At 40.0% G+C, this 16385-nt stretch overlaps 1 protein-coding gene across 1 annotated transcript in view; it reads left to right on the top strand.

Moving 5' to 3' along the window:
* Positions 1 to 3940, top strand: part of cspg4 (chondroitin sulfate proteoglycan 4) — a 57437-nt gene extending 53497 nt beyond the window's left edge. Inside the window, exon 11 of the mRNA XM_026311982.1 lies at positions 157 to 3940. Within this exon, the coding sequence (XP_026167767.1) occupies positions 157 to 2006 (1850 nt within the window). The 3' untranslated portion in view covers positions 2007 to 3940. The remainder of the gene's footprint in view (positions 1 to 156) is intronic.
* Positions 3941 to 16385: the final 12445 nt, after the last annotated feature.

The raw sequence follows: 16385 nt of genomic DNA, 5'->3' as shown, positions 1-16385 counted from the left end.
TGTAGCTTGTTCTTTATTATAGTTGTATGTATTAAGTTTTATTAGAAAGAACTAAACTTAATTTAAAGTTTTTTATTTTTCTTTATTGGAACAGCCAAAACAGGATAAATTTAATGTCATATAAAACTTGTGTTTGCATTTACTGTTTCCATTCAGGTTTGGAAATTGTGCAGGGCCAAAGGAAAGCCATTGATGATTCAATTCTTGATGCCTCAAACCTTCTGGCTAGCCTACCTGAGGCTAAGCAAGTTAATGCGGATGTGGTTTTTGAAATTAATCGCTTTCCTGCCCATGGTCGTATCACCCTGCGTGGTCAGGATCTACCCCGTAATGCACCATCCTTCATGCAGGAAGATTTAAATCAAGGAAAGCTGGAATATCTCCATGATGACTCAGCGTCCTCCTTTGACAGCTTCTCTTTTAGAGTCCACCTAAAGTCTGAGGGCCATGATATGGCCTCACCTGAATCTGTGGTCCTAGAGGAGGTCTTTAATGTTTCAATTAAGCAGCAAGGCTCTGATCCTCCTGAACTAGTCACTACAGACATGCTCCTGGAAGTTCTTCAAGGCTCTATGACCATCTTGACCCAGAAGCATCTTAACACTCAAGATGAGGACAGTTCACCAGATGAGGTCTACTTTAAAGTCACTAAAACCCCTACCAACGGTCAACTAGTTGACTCAGTCACAATGGACCCAATCTCTGAGTTCACGCAAGAGATGGTCAATCGTGGGAAAGTGGGTTTCTACAGCGATGACAGCCTAGCAGATGGTTTTCTGGAATTCATTGTGTCAGATGGGGAACATCAAACAGAACCACATACACTCCACATTGGTGTCCTAGCTCGCACCCTGTTTCTTGACAAAGCTCCTGAGATTAAGGTGAGGCAAGGAGATGATGAGACCCTGGTGACTGAAGAGATGTTGAGAGCCACTACTGGGGGCTCTGTTGAAGAGGACATAATTTACAAGATCACAAGTGTTCCTAAGTATGCAGCTGTCATGGTAGATCGGCAGCCTACATCAGCCTTCACCCAGAAGCAAATCAAAGAAGGCAGAGTCAGTGTTCGCTTTGTGAAGTCCACTTCACCTCGAGATAGTGTTGCATTTGTAGTCCGCAGCCAGGCAGCTAATGTCTCCTCTGTTCTCAATATCACAGTCCAACCTCTAGCCAACATTGCTCAAGATCCTCTCTTACCTCAAGGTGCTCTTGTCCAACTAGACAGGAAGCTTCTGGATGCATCTCCCCTAGCAAACAAGACCAGAACCTCCCCCACTTTTACTGTCATCCAACAACCACGAGGGGCTCGTTTTGTGAAGTCTGGAGGTCCTGGTGCTGGTCAACCAGTGGATACATTCAGCCACAGGGACTTGGATGAGGGCCGTGTAGCTATGGAGATCCTAAATAGGTCTTCTGGATCACAAGGTGATGTCACTAAGGATGAAGCCCGTTTCCTGCTCAAGGCCCATGGTGTGCCTCCTGCAGAATGTGTGCTTTCATTCCAGACAGGTCCATACAATGCCTCTGAGACCTATCCTGCCACTCTTTTGAGGATTCCCTCAGAAACCCCACCAATGGACAGTGAAGACCTCAATGTGGCTGGGTTCCCTGATGCTACTCCAAGATGGAGGATGAATTGGCCCCATGGTGATGCCACTACCACAGCATCTTCTGGCTCCAACTCCCATGGGAAGCCACATGTTTCCCGTCACAGCAATTTCTGGTCTATTCTCATTCCCATCTTGGTAATACTCCTCCTCTTGCTGCTTGCAGCTATTTTGGCCTACTATCTGATCCGTAAAAACAAGACAGGCAAGCACGATGTCCAGACAGCTGCTTCCAAGCCCAAAAATGGAGAGGTTGCCAGCACAGAAACTTTTCGTAAAACTGACCCAGCCAATAACATCCCTATGTCTAACATGGACTCCAAAGATGCAGACCCGGAGTTGTTGCAGCACTGTCGGACAACGAATCCAGCTTTGAAAAAGAACCAGTACTGGGTCTGAGATACTTTGAGCTATGGTAGGACACAGAGAGAGGGGAATCCTCAAGTGTTTTGAAGCCTCCTCAAATCATTCCTGTCAGTATTAAAGATATGTTGCCACAGTATTTTAAAAGAAAAGAATTTGTTGACACCATTGTTTTTAACTGATTTCAACATACTGTAACTGTGGAAAAATTCTCAGGCAATGAAACACTGAAAACTTATTGGCAAAGAAGGAGGCAGTTCCTTATCGTAGGAGGCTCAGGCCATGTCTATTTATTTTTATCATTCCTCTTTGTCTAAGAGCATAAATGAAGACATAAACATGCCATACAGTATGTTTGCAAAAAGTATTTGGTGTGTGCTCTGCCATTGGATTCCATATAATATCAGGCCAATATTAGTCCTTTTGTGTGGATAGGTAAGGATTGATAATAGTTTGGTCTTAGTTTTTGGTTCACCAACAAATGCATAAGTATGTAAATAGATGATGAGGTAAAAATATGCTGCATTATCAAGAAAATGACAAACTGCCTCTTAGTGTTTTCTCATGTTTTTGTTTTAAAGGTACAGTTGTATGTTGTTTCTCAGGGCTAAATTCAGTTTAAAGGAATATTATGACACTTTGGTAAACATGCTTAGTCACTTTCTTTCTTGCCATTATTTAGATGTTTCTGTTAAAGATGAAGCTTCAGCCAGAAGTAGTAGTAAGCTTCTCATCTAAAACTCAGCAAGAAAGTAAATAAGCAAAATGTTCCAAAATGTTGAACTATTACTTTAATGTTACCACACAATGATATCTCAGTAATATGAGTTTTGTGTGGGAGGATCTTATACTAAAAAGTGTTTAAAATTAAAAACGTGCAAATTTGATTGAATTTAGCTCCAAGTCATGTTGTCATCTATCTTATACTCTAACTTCTGCATGGTTCCAAAGTGCTTGTAAATATTCACTGGACTGGTACAGCACTGACCACAAAACTACACAGTACACAGATGGTAGACCACAGACAGGATGTTATTTCAGTAGTACTGGTCTTTAACACATTCATATTGTCTGACAGGCAGGGGTGAGGTCATCTCAAATGGGGATGTTTCCGGTTTCCAAGTCTGCAATTAAGAAATCATAAAAGCTAGTTGGTGCTGGGGTGTGGTTTGGTTACACTGATTTAAAATTAAGACATTTGTCAGAGTTTAAGTCTTCAAAGCTAGTTTTGATTTTAAGCATTCCATATATAAGCTGACTGAATATAGACATTTATATAATGAAATCATTGGATTTTTCCAAACTTTTTAGGCTTGTTTTATTGAAAATGCAAAGAAAGGTACTGTAAATGAGACTCTTTTTAGACAGCTGACCTGTTATGGTTATCTGATGTTGAACATTCAATGAACGACTTAACCTGGAACAGAAAATATACAATGACAGATAGCTTTTTTGATCCACTATAGAAAAGAAAATAACAAATTTTGCTGAAAAATGTTTATTTGCTGTACATTTCTTTTCTCATGCTGTATACCGCTGACACCTTATTCTTTGATAGTTATATACTGAATCTACAATCATTTCTTTGCATATTCATCGTCTCTGAATCTTCTATCTTTGTAGTGTTTTGTGAGCAGGAGATGTAGATAAAGGGTTTAGGGTTTACAGAGAGCATAGTGTGTTTCAGGAGACTGTGTATATCCAGTGATATTATTTCTTACAGAATCCCCCTCATTCAGGACATCACATCCACATTTAATCAGTGCGATATGTAAATATATTTTCTGAGTAAGATGTCTGGGTTTAATTAACATGTGTACATGTTACCTTTAAGGAGACTGATCAACTACAATGTAAGTGTGTGTGTGTGTGTGTGTGTGTGTGAGGGTGTGTGTGTGTGTGTGTGTGTGTGTGCGTGCACTTCTTTCTTGGAGAGGACGATTTTAAGAATATTTTTATCTAAGTGAAAACATTTTGAAAAAGCGAGTATTTGAGGGTTAAAATTTGTTTTTAGGGTTAGGGTAAGGGTGTGGGGAATGCATCCTGTAACTGTCCTCACAAAGATAGAAGTTAAAGTGCATGAGTGTGTGTTTCTGTCTGTCTGTCTGTATTTACTGTAGGTTGATGCAGTGTTTCATCACCACACCTCATTTTTCATTATTTATTACTTCTGTCACTCCCCATATATCAATTGAAGTTACGTGCTCTCTCAGAGATTAGACTGTTATCTGTAAACTACAGGCACCTCTGAAAATAACTGTAATACAAACCAATTCTGGAACAACAGAAATTTCTATTTAAGCTGCAGTATGCCTCTCAGCTTATTCACGGCAGTAATGGAAATAAAAAGTTCATGCAACACAACCTGTGTTTGTCATTTTGTCTCTGACCTTTGTTCAATTTCTGCTTCTCCAGTTTGCACACAGGCAAACATACAGTACATGAGGACTGCTCAGAAACGTCTGTATGCTTGCTTGTCACTTTCTCTCATATTTGTATGTAGCATGTTTTATCTGTTTCAAGCCGACGTCCTAACAGGAATTTAATTGACTAGCCACATTTCTTCACATGCAGGCATGTGTGAAACATTAGGATTTTTGGGGTGCAAACACTGGCCTGTGTAACCTGCAGTTACCAGAAAGATACTTCAGTGTGTATAGTAGGTACAAGAGAAGCATTATTCCATGGTCTGGCTATACTGGTGTTATGACAAAAGTAATACACTTGGAATTTACTCAGATGTAAAATTTGAGTTATCTGTCAGGTGCTACGATGTGAAACCTTCTGTGCATATGTTCTTTGCCCATATGGTTATTTTGGCAGATCTTCTATCAGCTGAAGGTTCCCACAGTTTAGCTTCAAATGAAGTGAGACCAAGCATTTGACCTCTGCTCCTACACTTTGGAAGAGTTTACCTCTCACTTTAAAGTCACTCAGTTAAACGACATTTGTGACTAACTTCAATGAACTAACTTCTTTTGCTTAATTCTTAACTGCTGTCTTTACTCCTTGGTTTTTATGTTGTGTTCTGCCCTCATTTTGTTGCTCCTGTGCTTGGTACCATTCTATTTGGCATTTTACTTTACATGCTTTTAATGAATTCAAGACTTGTAAGGTGGGTTGAGATGTAGTGTAATGTTTTTTTAATTGAACAGGCAGAAACATCAAAACTGCATTTAAAGTGATGAAAATATCTGATCTTGAACATCCACATTTAACAGTGTAAAAACATTTCATTAAATTAAGAAATTTACTCTCAAAAGACACAATATTAAGTTTTTGTTATTTAGTTTAGATAGTATTGTGTTTTCCTAGGAAATCTTTTAGTCAGCCCTGTTATCTGTTTTCAGGCTGCTATATGCAGTTTTGACCAGCAGGTGACGTTAGGGTGCCAAGAGGCTTTTGAAGAAAGTTTTTGCAGCCACTTATCAACATTTAACAACATCGTACTCGTCTCCTGTCATTCTTTCCAGTGAATGCCCTTTGCCTTTAGTATTTCTTTCAACCTCTTATGTTTTTTTCCTGCACTTATTTCTTCAGGATGCATCACTGAGCTGCTTTTGGCTCGCCTGTGTTCTTCTCAAAGCACTTAGGGTTTCGTAATAGGTTTGGCGCAGCTGTTCTTCCACATGCGTCTGCTTATGTCATGATCTCTGAGCAGTCACTGTATTGTGGAGGTTAAGTCTCACTTTAAAATCATTTCAATATGACTACAATAAGCATATTGTGGCCAGTTTAAAATCTACTGCTAACACTAAATCTAATGAAATCTTTTATTCAGTTTGTCTCATAATAATTTTGTCAGAACTGTGCATATTTAATTCAAAACTAAAACTGAAAATAAGTCTAAACATTTCAAGTCAAACTAAACCAAAACTAGTCATTGTGAGTAAAAATGAAACAGAAATTAAAATGAAAAATGTATTGAATAAAGCAAAAAATCTGCAATGAAAATGATAAAGTAGGACAGCCCTGCAGGAGAGTTAGGGAAACTAATCAAAGTCCTGGAAAGAGTCATTAATAACATGAAAGACAATTACCTCATATGTTTTGACACTGAAGGAGTGTTTGTGGTGTTGTAAATCTCAACTCTGCTACCAAGAAAGCAAAGTGTGCAGAGACATGAAATATATTTGTGAGGAAGAAAATAATTTCCTCCTCCTAATATTAACCGGACACCTCCCACATATGTGCCTGTGTATCAGAGTTGGATGTTATTTTGTAACCACTGGTTTCTTGGCAGATTCCTGACTCCTGCTTCAGATTCCTGATTTGGATCGAGATGTGTTTCTCACTGCAGGACACCTCTTTTATGTGTGGCTGGTCAGAGAGGCTGAGCCGCTGATTGGCAGATGTTATCCAGCGTTAGTTTGGAATAGACCAACTCCTCCTTTTTCCCAAAAGACCAACAGGAATGAAAACACAGAAAGCAGGGAGGAGGAACCATTCTTGAGATGCCTTAAAGACAAACACTTAAACTTTTAAACTGAAAAGTAAGGACTAGACTTGGTGTCACATGAGATCTTTTTTTATTCTATTTAACTACTTTCAATGTTTGCAGTTCTCAGAATTTCAGGGCACCAACCAATAGTTGCTTGATCTCTTTAAAAGTTGAGAGGTGTGGGTTCTGAATTGACAAGGAGTGCCAGAATTGCATAAGATGGTGGCAATCTACTTTTTTTGATGAAATTGTTTGTAAACCTCAGTAAAGGTCTGGGCTGGGCTGTGTTGACATTGGCATTAGCTGTTACAATTAGCCTGTGAGTCAGCCTCAGTACAACATGCCTGTTTACATTGGACTTCACTCTGCTACATTATCTACAGACTGCTACAGTGGGTAGCAAGAAGCAGGGCAAACCTTCAGGCTTGGGTGTGTTTCCATGCATGGTGTTCCCACCTTCCCCTGACATTGCTCACATTGGTGCAGAAAGTCACAGTCTGAAAATAAAAGCACTCTACCTGACCAGTGCATCACTGCTGACGTTACTCCTCTACTGACTCATCTTTCTAATCAGTGTAGTTACCCAAGAGTTCCTGTCTGTTTCCATTTTGGCAATGTAGTTGTTGGTGATATAGAGACTTCTCAGGGGTCATGTACCTATCACACACACTGTGTGAGGTACTGTGATGTCTTATTATTTATATGTCCAGTTTAGTAATAGCTGTAAGTGATCATGTGTTTATTGCAATAACACATCTGTTTCTTTTTTCAGTGTGTACGAAAAGAGTTTTCCCACAGGACAGTAAAAGCTTTTTGGTATTTTGGCACTGAGTGGTGACTTTAACTTACACTGAGTGAACTCTTCATGCACCTCTTTTATCTATCTATCCATCTATCTATTTATCTATCTAGCTAAGATAGTAAACTGGTGGGGTTATCCTTGGCAATTAAATGCAGCAGGGGTTGAAATAGGGGTCTCAGCTATTTCCAACATCAAGGATAACCAGAGTGATAGACCACAGTGCAATTTGCTCTTTCTTGGTTGACATGGTTTAGAATTAAATTAGGTAACCATCTATATCACAGTTTCTCAACGTTTTCCCACCAAGACTTAATTGATTTTTAGTGATTTGTACTGAATGAAAGCTAATTAATTTCATACAATTCACTTCTAAGCTTGCTACAGACCCGCACTGGCAAAGCACATTCCCCTGAGGGCAGCCTAGATGCCAGCTTGACTCTGAAGTCATCAAACTGCTTATTTGGTTTTGTAACCTGACCAGTGAAGCAGATGATTCCTCGGGTGATTTGTCCAGTGGTGAGTGAGAATTTCACCCTCTGTCCTCCTCTGTGATGAATGCACCCTCCTTTGTTACTTCCACTGGCTGGGCACTATTGTCATGAAAATCTCTGTTGTGTTCTGTATGTGTGGGTGTGAGTGTGTGTAATACCCTGCAGTAGGGTGGATCACAGTACAGACAGCCAAGAACAACGCAGCACTGGTCTAATATTGCCTCCCACCCTCCTTTCATCCCTCCTGCCATTGCCCCTCATGTTTCTTTTCTATCCCTGCCATCTCTTTATCTGTCCTAACGCCCTCAAGAATCAAGAAGCTTAACCAAGCATCTAGATTGGGCAGGAAATCACTAGGGTGGACCCTGTCATCCTTCTCTGAAATCTTTTGGTGGGGCAACTGGGGAGTGTGATATTAAACTAAAACAAATTGTTTCAGTTCGAAATTACACATGCATAAGAAATGTGGTTTCTTTACCACACTGGAAAATATGAAAACTGTGCTATGCAGTGATGATGTTCTTCATGTTGGCAGGCAGCTGTTATTATAATTTGCCAAAGTCTCAGTCTTTATTTTTTAAAGGTGGGTTTGTTATTAGAAGAAAAAATTGTGCAAGTTCTCCTTGTTGATTTTGGAGAAAGAAGGCACCCAATGTAACATGACCAGAGGAAGTGCAGCCCTGAGGTGGTCCTGAACATGTATGAGCAGGGTGACGATGTGGTCAGATCGGAGCGGGCTGGGGAATGCTGGATCTGACTAGGAAGTTATTTTAAGGGAGAACGCTTCTGGAAACTCACTCAGAGCTGTCTGCCTCCACTGCTTTTAATCAGTGATGTTACTATACAAGCCACCAGCACACAGTGTAAAGTCACACGGTCGATGGAAAAACCTACGTACGGTAAATACTTTACCATGTGTACACGTCAATATAACATGTGCAACAAGTGCTGAACATACATTACCAGTCGAAAGTTTTGGAGACAAAAACATTGAATATCTGATCACCAATAATGGGGATAGGCTGGCTACACAGTCTGTGAAAGAGTTATATATTGTCTTCTTGAAAAAACTCAGCTTATCACTTGAATAATCTTGACTTGGCCTTTGAAACTCTTTAAAATTGCTTCTTACCCAGTTTTGGCCATGTGGGGTCAGCAAACCAAGGTGGTAGAGGAGAAATGTGGCTCCAAGTAATTTTACAATTGTCTTATTTGAATTTTTTGACTGCCTGGTGTAGCCTACACTTACATTCAGAAATTACCTTTATTTTTAAAAAAAAAACAGAAGAAAAGCTGGAAGATATGGAACCCTGCCTTCTGAGGTCACCTTTGAGGATCTGGGGAGGTGTGTGCAGTGTCTGTGACTAAGCTAGCTGTGGGATATTTAGTAAATCCCTCAAATCTGTCTTAACATGTGTTAAATGCAAAGTGTATGGGTGTGGAGGGTTTGGAGTTGTTTAAAGGCAACTTTGAGCGAGCTGACAGCTGTGTAGCATAAAGTCACAAGTAACTGAACACCGTACTTTTGCTGCGGACTAGAAAAATCATGTAAATTGAGTAGTGCAAAGAAAATGTTATGAGCCAAAGTAAAAACGGAAATACATAAAAAGGTGGGTATGATATTAATATTAACAAATCAATGGGAATTATCTTGCATAAGCCGATACACTGGAACTGCTAACATGCTAATATATGGCAGCCATCTGTCTTGTGAGACAATGGAGCTTCAGTGAGCTGACGGGTCTTTTGAGGGACAGTGCCTGCTGTAGCTGTGCAGCCCAATCTTAGGTTTGACCACAGTTCGTGCAGATGAGGGGCCCAGCTGGACTTTGAGCTGTGGCTGCCCGCTGTTTTCTTCGCACTCTCTTCTCCTCCCACTCTGCGACTCTTCTCTTCACTATTCTGAATCCTCTTCTTTACACTGGATCTCCAGCCTCCTCTGTTGAGTACAACAGTGGCAGTATCGATACCAAAAGTCTTCATGTCCTGTTTGCACAAATCTTTGTAGCGCAAGACAGTTCCCCCATGGAAAATGCTTGGAATACCATTCTTGGACAATCTTGTTTGGAACATGGTCTTGCCATGAAATCCACAAGATTTGTCTGAGATTGTGCAGATCTTGGTGTTGCCCATCTTGGTGTTAATAGTTTACACCAAGTTTTCCCAAACTCTGGGTGAAAGGCAAGCCATGGCTGATGTAGCTTTGTGAATGTACTTGTCAGAATCAAAAGAGATGTTGTGCCAAGGTATATGATATCCTTCACATACACAGAATAGTCACCAACTGAGATGTTTAGAGTGCAGCTTGACTCTTGGGCGATTAGCTTGGTCTTTTTTAAGCCGATGGACAGATCAAATTCACTGCATGAGCTTGATAGTCATTGCAGTGCTTCCTCAGAGTGTGCTGTAAAAGCAGCATCGTCTACAAAGAGTATTTCTCTTACAAGTACTTGTCACACTTTGGTCTTGGAGCATAAGTGTGCCAAGTTGAAGAGGCTTCCATTAGTTCTAGTGTAGAGTTATACTCCATCCTCTGAGTGATCAAAAGCATAGGACAGAAGAAGGGAGAAGATACCAAAAAGCATCAAGGTAAGAACACATCCCTGCTCTTGATTGGAAAGGGGTCGGAGAAAGTGCCTTGCATCCCTTTGTGGAAGGACGTGATTATCCTCAGGAACTTAGGAGGACATCCTATCTTTTCCAGCAGTGTAAAGAGACCCTTTCTCCTGAGCAAATCGAAATAATGCTGGTGTCACGCATCTCATGAGGCACAAAGCCTTACACCCAGCACTACAAGAAAAGCTGATGAAGGTAGAGCACCAGTGCAGTATTTTTTGCTGCTTTGAGAATTTCTGATGGAATACCATGTTTCCCTGGAGCTTTTCCACAGGGGAGATGGCCGATGGCCGTACTGAATTCCTGAAGGGTAGGTGGGGTATAAAGCTCTTCCATAACAGGTATTTCAGGAATTTCCACCACAGCTGCATCGGTCAGTATGGTTTCCTTTGAATATAGTGCTCCACCCACATCTCCAACTGTTTGCCTCTGTCTAATACGTGTCGCCGGTGGCTGTTTTCAAAAGGACTGACTTTTTTTTGGATGGGACCAAAACCTTTCCTGATGCCATCATACATACCACAGATGATGTTGCATTCAGCAGCAACCTGCATGCTCTGACACCCACTAAAAGTCAAATGTTTGGACACATTTACTTAGAAAGTGTGTCCAAACATTTGATTGGTAGTGTAAATTAAACCAGCAGTCTTTCACGCAGCAACATGCAATGTGCTGGGCATTATTTCTAGCCTCTTTAAGTGTCCTGAGTTACCACTCTGTTGGATCACTCCTATATAGGATAAGGGATGCACACTTAACTTCAATTGCTGGCTGAAGTTTATTAATTCCCTCTTCAAACCAATCCGGGTTTTTCTTCTCACATTTGCCGAAGGTGTTCATGCCGGAAGTATAGACTTCGTCACAAATATGGCCCCATTTGGCTTTGATAGTGTTATCATATGCTCTACAGAACATACAGTAGCCTTTGTAGAGGATTTTGTGGTGACTATAAAACAAACATGTTCATTCATGACATTAACTGGTTTGCTGCTTTAATTCTTCCAAGGAAACATGTGTCCTATGATTTTCATGAGACTGTGCTGTATATTAACACTCCTAATAGCTTTCCAGACTTGACAAACACCAAGAATGTGACTTGTTTACAGAGTGGGTGGATGTTTTCTCTGCTGTGTGGAAGAATCACTAGGATGTGTCTAATTGCTGGTAATATCTGTTCACAGTTTAGACTCCAACCATTCCAGAATGCTTAAAACCACAGAAGAGGGAGTGTGGGGAAGAAAAATAAATAAATAAAAAAAAAAAAATCACAGAGTTGCCGACACGAGAGGAAAAATGTTGGCATGTGTCTGACATCCAACAACCAAGCCAAAACTTTTTTCCTTATCTTTGTTCCCCTTGTTCTGTGTTTTAGCTGTGTCATTTGGACAGGACTTGTGAACTGATAAACTGCATAGGCCTGTACATTCTTATTTGTGCACAGTTTGATAAGCCTGTTTGATTTGCAGTCTTGAGACTTGCATTTTCCTACTTCAAATGTCGTTTTTCATTGTGTTATTGGTCATATTATTAAACTGTCTGATAAATACATGCAATAGCTCAGGGCTGGGTTGCTAAACAAGTTGGTTATAAATTGTATATTTCGTTGCATTTTTTTGTTTGTTTGTATCTTTCCTCTCAGAAACAATGTTTACAAAACCTACATTTAAGTGTTAATTCTGTCTGGTGAAGTAAAATGTACTACAAGAATAAGTAACTTAGTGTAACTTTTCCATCTTTTATAAGGTCAATATGCATGATTGATTAAAAAAATTAGTAATTTCTCAAAAATGCTAATCATTGTTCTGCATGTTTCACTTGCACTATTATTAACATTATTAATAACAATGATTACTTGCATTATTAATAATAATGCAAATAGCAGAAGTGTTTCTTCTCGTGCATGCTGACCAATAGCCACACGAAGAAGACTGGCTGGCACGCAAACTTTGTGTTTAGCACCAGATGTGTTGATGAGGAAATTCCCAAATTTCATTCCAGTATTAAACACCCACTATTTGAGTCACAACCTTACCAAAACACAGTGGGCAATGAAAGTAAACTGCACTAAACATGAGTGTTTTTGCACTGTAGGGACTCATCTGTTCTCTGAAAACATGAAGCAACACACTGTACATGTACATAAAGGAGCCATGAATCACTATGAATGGACATCTGTGTTAGTGGAATAAAACTTTTTAATCATGCTTAGCTGTGTCATTCAGTCTGATGTGAGTTTTTCAATGTTGATGTTTGCTCTGTCCATGAAATGGACAGATTAGTCTCTCCCAAGGGAGATGTGAGAGGGGTGGGAGGGGTTTGGTATTATAACATGTGTATGGATGACTGAAGCTGTCATAATAATCCCAGTCATTTTCTTGTCTGTTTGACAGGACAGTTGAGCATTTTTCCTCCCATTTTCAAACTGAAATGTAAGAATTTTTATTGGCCTGTGCAAACATAATATATCTGCAGGGTTTTGTTGCTCAGTATCAGTGGCCTGGTCATTTGTTTCGCCTGTTGCTTATATTACTAAATTTCAAAACTGCTTTTTTGGCCTGCACCTTGTTTAAAAACAAAATATGCTTCCCACTTATAGTATTTGAAGTTACAGAACACAGTGTTACAGGCAAGTAATCCAAAGCTTATCATTTCCAGTTATGAAAGACATACACCATCACAAAAACTTTTTTACATTAACATGATTTTAGATTGTGAGTGAGTTAATTACTGCTTCATTGTAACACTGCTGCATTTTCTTGTCCTTTCTTATTCTGTCATTCCTTGTCCAACTGTGTGCATATTTATCCTGAACCCTCACAGTTTAACCATCACCACCAGTTATATCACTGTGTCTGAGGAATGGAAAAGTACTTGTGAGTTTATTTTAACTAGACAGATACATTTCTGTGCAAAGTCAAGTATGTGTGAATACAGTAGTTTTATAAATTACTTTGTTTTCGTTAGGCTTTCTGTGGCTAAGTGAGTCCAGTTGGACTAAATCAACATGTTTAAAGTCACTAGCCCTGCCATCACAAATCAAACCGGTTAGTAACAGGTGGTTATAATTAAAAAGAAAAGATTAGGCATTTTGGAGGAATGCATATTTTCCTTTATTCTTTTTTTACAATGCACACATGTAATTAATAACTTTAATGATGGCTACATCGCACTGTGGCATGCAGCATTCAGGGTTGTGGTAATGTGTATACTGACTTTACTCAGAGGGACAGACTCATTGTTAAAGTCATCAGTTACACCTGTACCATTCCTGCTATGACAATGTCTGCTGTGCTTATGCATTTGCCTTCTCCAGTCACCTGACCCTCACCTGTGGGCACACCTGCTTCTCATTCCCCTTTATAAGCTGTTTTGCATATACAAACACTAGTTCTCTGCCAGACCGTCCATTGTGCCACCACTGACACTGTTAAATAGTTCAGCTCTGTTCTTACTGTCTGCTGCTTAATGTCTCAATCCTGTTTTTGGTTTTTGCATGGCTGCTGCCTTTTTGGGTGTATTTGCTTTCAATATTTACTGGTTTTCAATTCTTGTCTTGAACCAAGACTAAGAGGTACATCCTTACTAGAATTTCTATGAAATCTCTGGAAAGGAAAATGCAGGGATATGTCAAACAGGCAGCTGATGTGGTGAACTAAACTGCATAGGTGGTCAACTTCCTTGTTGACTTTACATTTACCTGACATATTTATGTTGCTTTGCTGAACTTTACTTTAAGGTGTGTTCAGATGGAGCAGCAAGTCTTTTTTCACAGACGTGGCAGTTGTACTATTTGTATAGTCACAGTCAAAAACACACATATTTACATATATGTGATTCTGTGACAGTTCAGACTCTTACTGTAACCTTCTGTTGTCTTACTTTTCTCTGGAAGCCTGTCTTTTTTTTCTTCTCCTTAAACTTAGTCATTAAACATCAGTGTAAGCACAAATGTTTCGCTGAAGTTGAAGAAAAAAAAATCTTAGCTCGCCTCAATTTTATGCTGCTTTGAGCAAATTCCTATCTGTTCACATCCACACATATTCTTCAATTTTAACTATGCATCTGAAATCACTTCACATCCAGTCATATCTTGTGTGATTAATTTCTATTTAACTTATGTGCATGCTTTAGAACTAGTACCAAAAAAAGTCTTGACAAGTTTGCAGTTTGATTTAGGTTTAAGGTTAATATTAACCCTAAACTCTAACCCACTTTCCAGAAAAGGTTTGTAACTTCTGGAAGAGGTTGACAGTGTGCAAAATTTGGCTGCAATCCACCATCCAAATCTGCAGCCAAGTCCCACTCACTAACACAGGAATTTACTGCCTCTGTTGTGATCCTGTCATTTTGTTGTTTTTAGAACACCAGGTGGACACTGAAGGGTTTTGCTTTGTGAATATGTGTTAAAGGTTGTCTATTCAGCCTTAGTCACCGTCATGAAATCACCTGCAAGTTTCCAATAAAATGCTGGAAAGACCAGGAGAAAACATATCATTCACTAAGCTAAGACAGACCACAGACATGTACTGAATGGGGAAAGAGGGATGGGCAATGGAGCTTCTTGGATCGGACAGTGAGATAATGGGTTTTTTTGTGGCTTTTGTTTCCCAAAGCAGGAATGTTGTTTACAGAGATTGGACAGTGTCTCAGGAATGCGGACTGTGCTCTGAGGAAATGGCTGTTGTCTCCACAGGGAGCTTCTAGCTTGGCTGCAGGCACACAGGGGAAAGGCCGAGAGGGATGGACTTTATGTGTAACAATGACAATACCCACAGATTTATTTTAAAGTGGGGCTTTGTATATATAAAATAGGAAAGTAATCCATAAAGTTACAAGTCTGGAAATCTATAGCTTAAGGTTTGTGTCAGATTTATCAAAACACTGACTTAGGTTGAATTTTCCTGAATCTCCCTTTGGAGATGAATAAAGTTCATCTCATCTCATCACGTCTCATTGTTTAGGAGAACTCTCTGTAACTCAGTGAGTCCTGACACTGCTCTAAACTTGAAACGCTTTATGGCTTGATGCCTTCCATTGGTGTCTGTTTTAATATCTTCCAGATTTGATGTGTGGGTGGTTTTATTGTGCTTTCTCTATCTCGGTTGCCACTGAAACATACTTGTAGCCGTCTTGACATATTTAAAAGACACATATTACTCAAACATTCAGAACCGAAACACAGTGTCTGAACAAGATAGTCACTCCCTACTGTATCTTCCCTTGATAACAGATGTCATATTTTCGTCTTGTAGTCACATAACACCGACTTCTTTTATATACGACGACCAGGGTGAAATGAGCATCATCAGGGCACTATAGCCTTTGATGACAGTCCCCTTTCAAGTCCCCAGGGGGTGACTGTTATGTTCAAAACATACATTTTGGATGAAATATCAGTTTACACACCAGTTTGCAGTCCTGTGGGATCCTGCAACACTTCATCCCTTCAGCCGTTCATCAGATGAGCAGTTTCTGGCAGCTGTTCAGAAGCCTTCAGGTTCCAGAATGTGATCTGAAATTTCCACAAATTCAGTATTTTCTCTTGCCAGGAGTCACTAAAAGGTTTCAACCATGTTTCATTTGTCTTCTTTTTATGTTGAAGCCCTTTAATACAGAAACCATCGGAATTTAACATGCATGTAGATCCATAATTGCTCATCAGCTCTCCTGATGGATTTGTGTCAACAGGAAAGTTCATTTTAGGAACGTGTAGAATTTAGGGGTGTGCTGGAGCAGCTCCGTCTTCCCGCGGGCAGTGACGCACACCGTGCCACACGCACATACACAAACACACACTAACTAAACATGTCCACATTCCCCTCTGTGTCAGCTCCACGTCACACATCCCACAACACTCTTTCCCCAACTGGTTCTGTAGTCAATCATGCCCACTTGGTTGCTCTGCATGTATACACACACACACACACACACACACACACACACACACACACACACACGGACACACGGACACCGACTTACCACGCTCCGACCATCCTGCACTTCCAGGTTCACCTGGCTGAGGGGCGAAACAAGAGCGGTTCTACCTGCGCTGTTAAAAAGTTCGC

Source organism: Mastacembelus armatus, chromosome 6 (genome assembly GCF_900324485.2).
Source record: "Mastacembelus armatus chromosome 6, fMasArm1.2, whole genome shotgun sequence".
Taxonomy (NCBI): Eukaryota; Metazoa; Chordata; class Actinopteri; order Synbranchiformes; family Mastacembelidae; genus Mastacembelus; species Mastacembelus armatus.
Note: the sequence above shows the minus strand (reverse complement) of the source record. Positions and strands in the feature narration are given on the sequence as shown.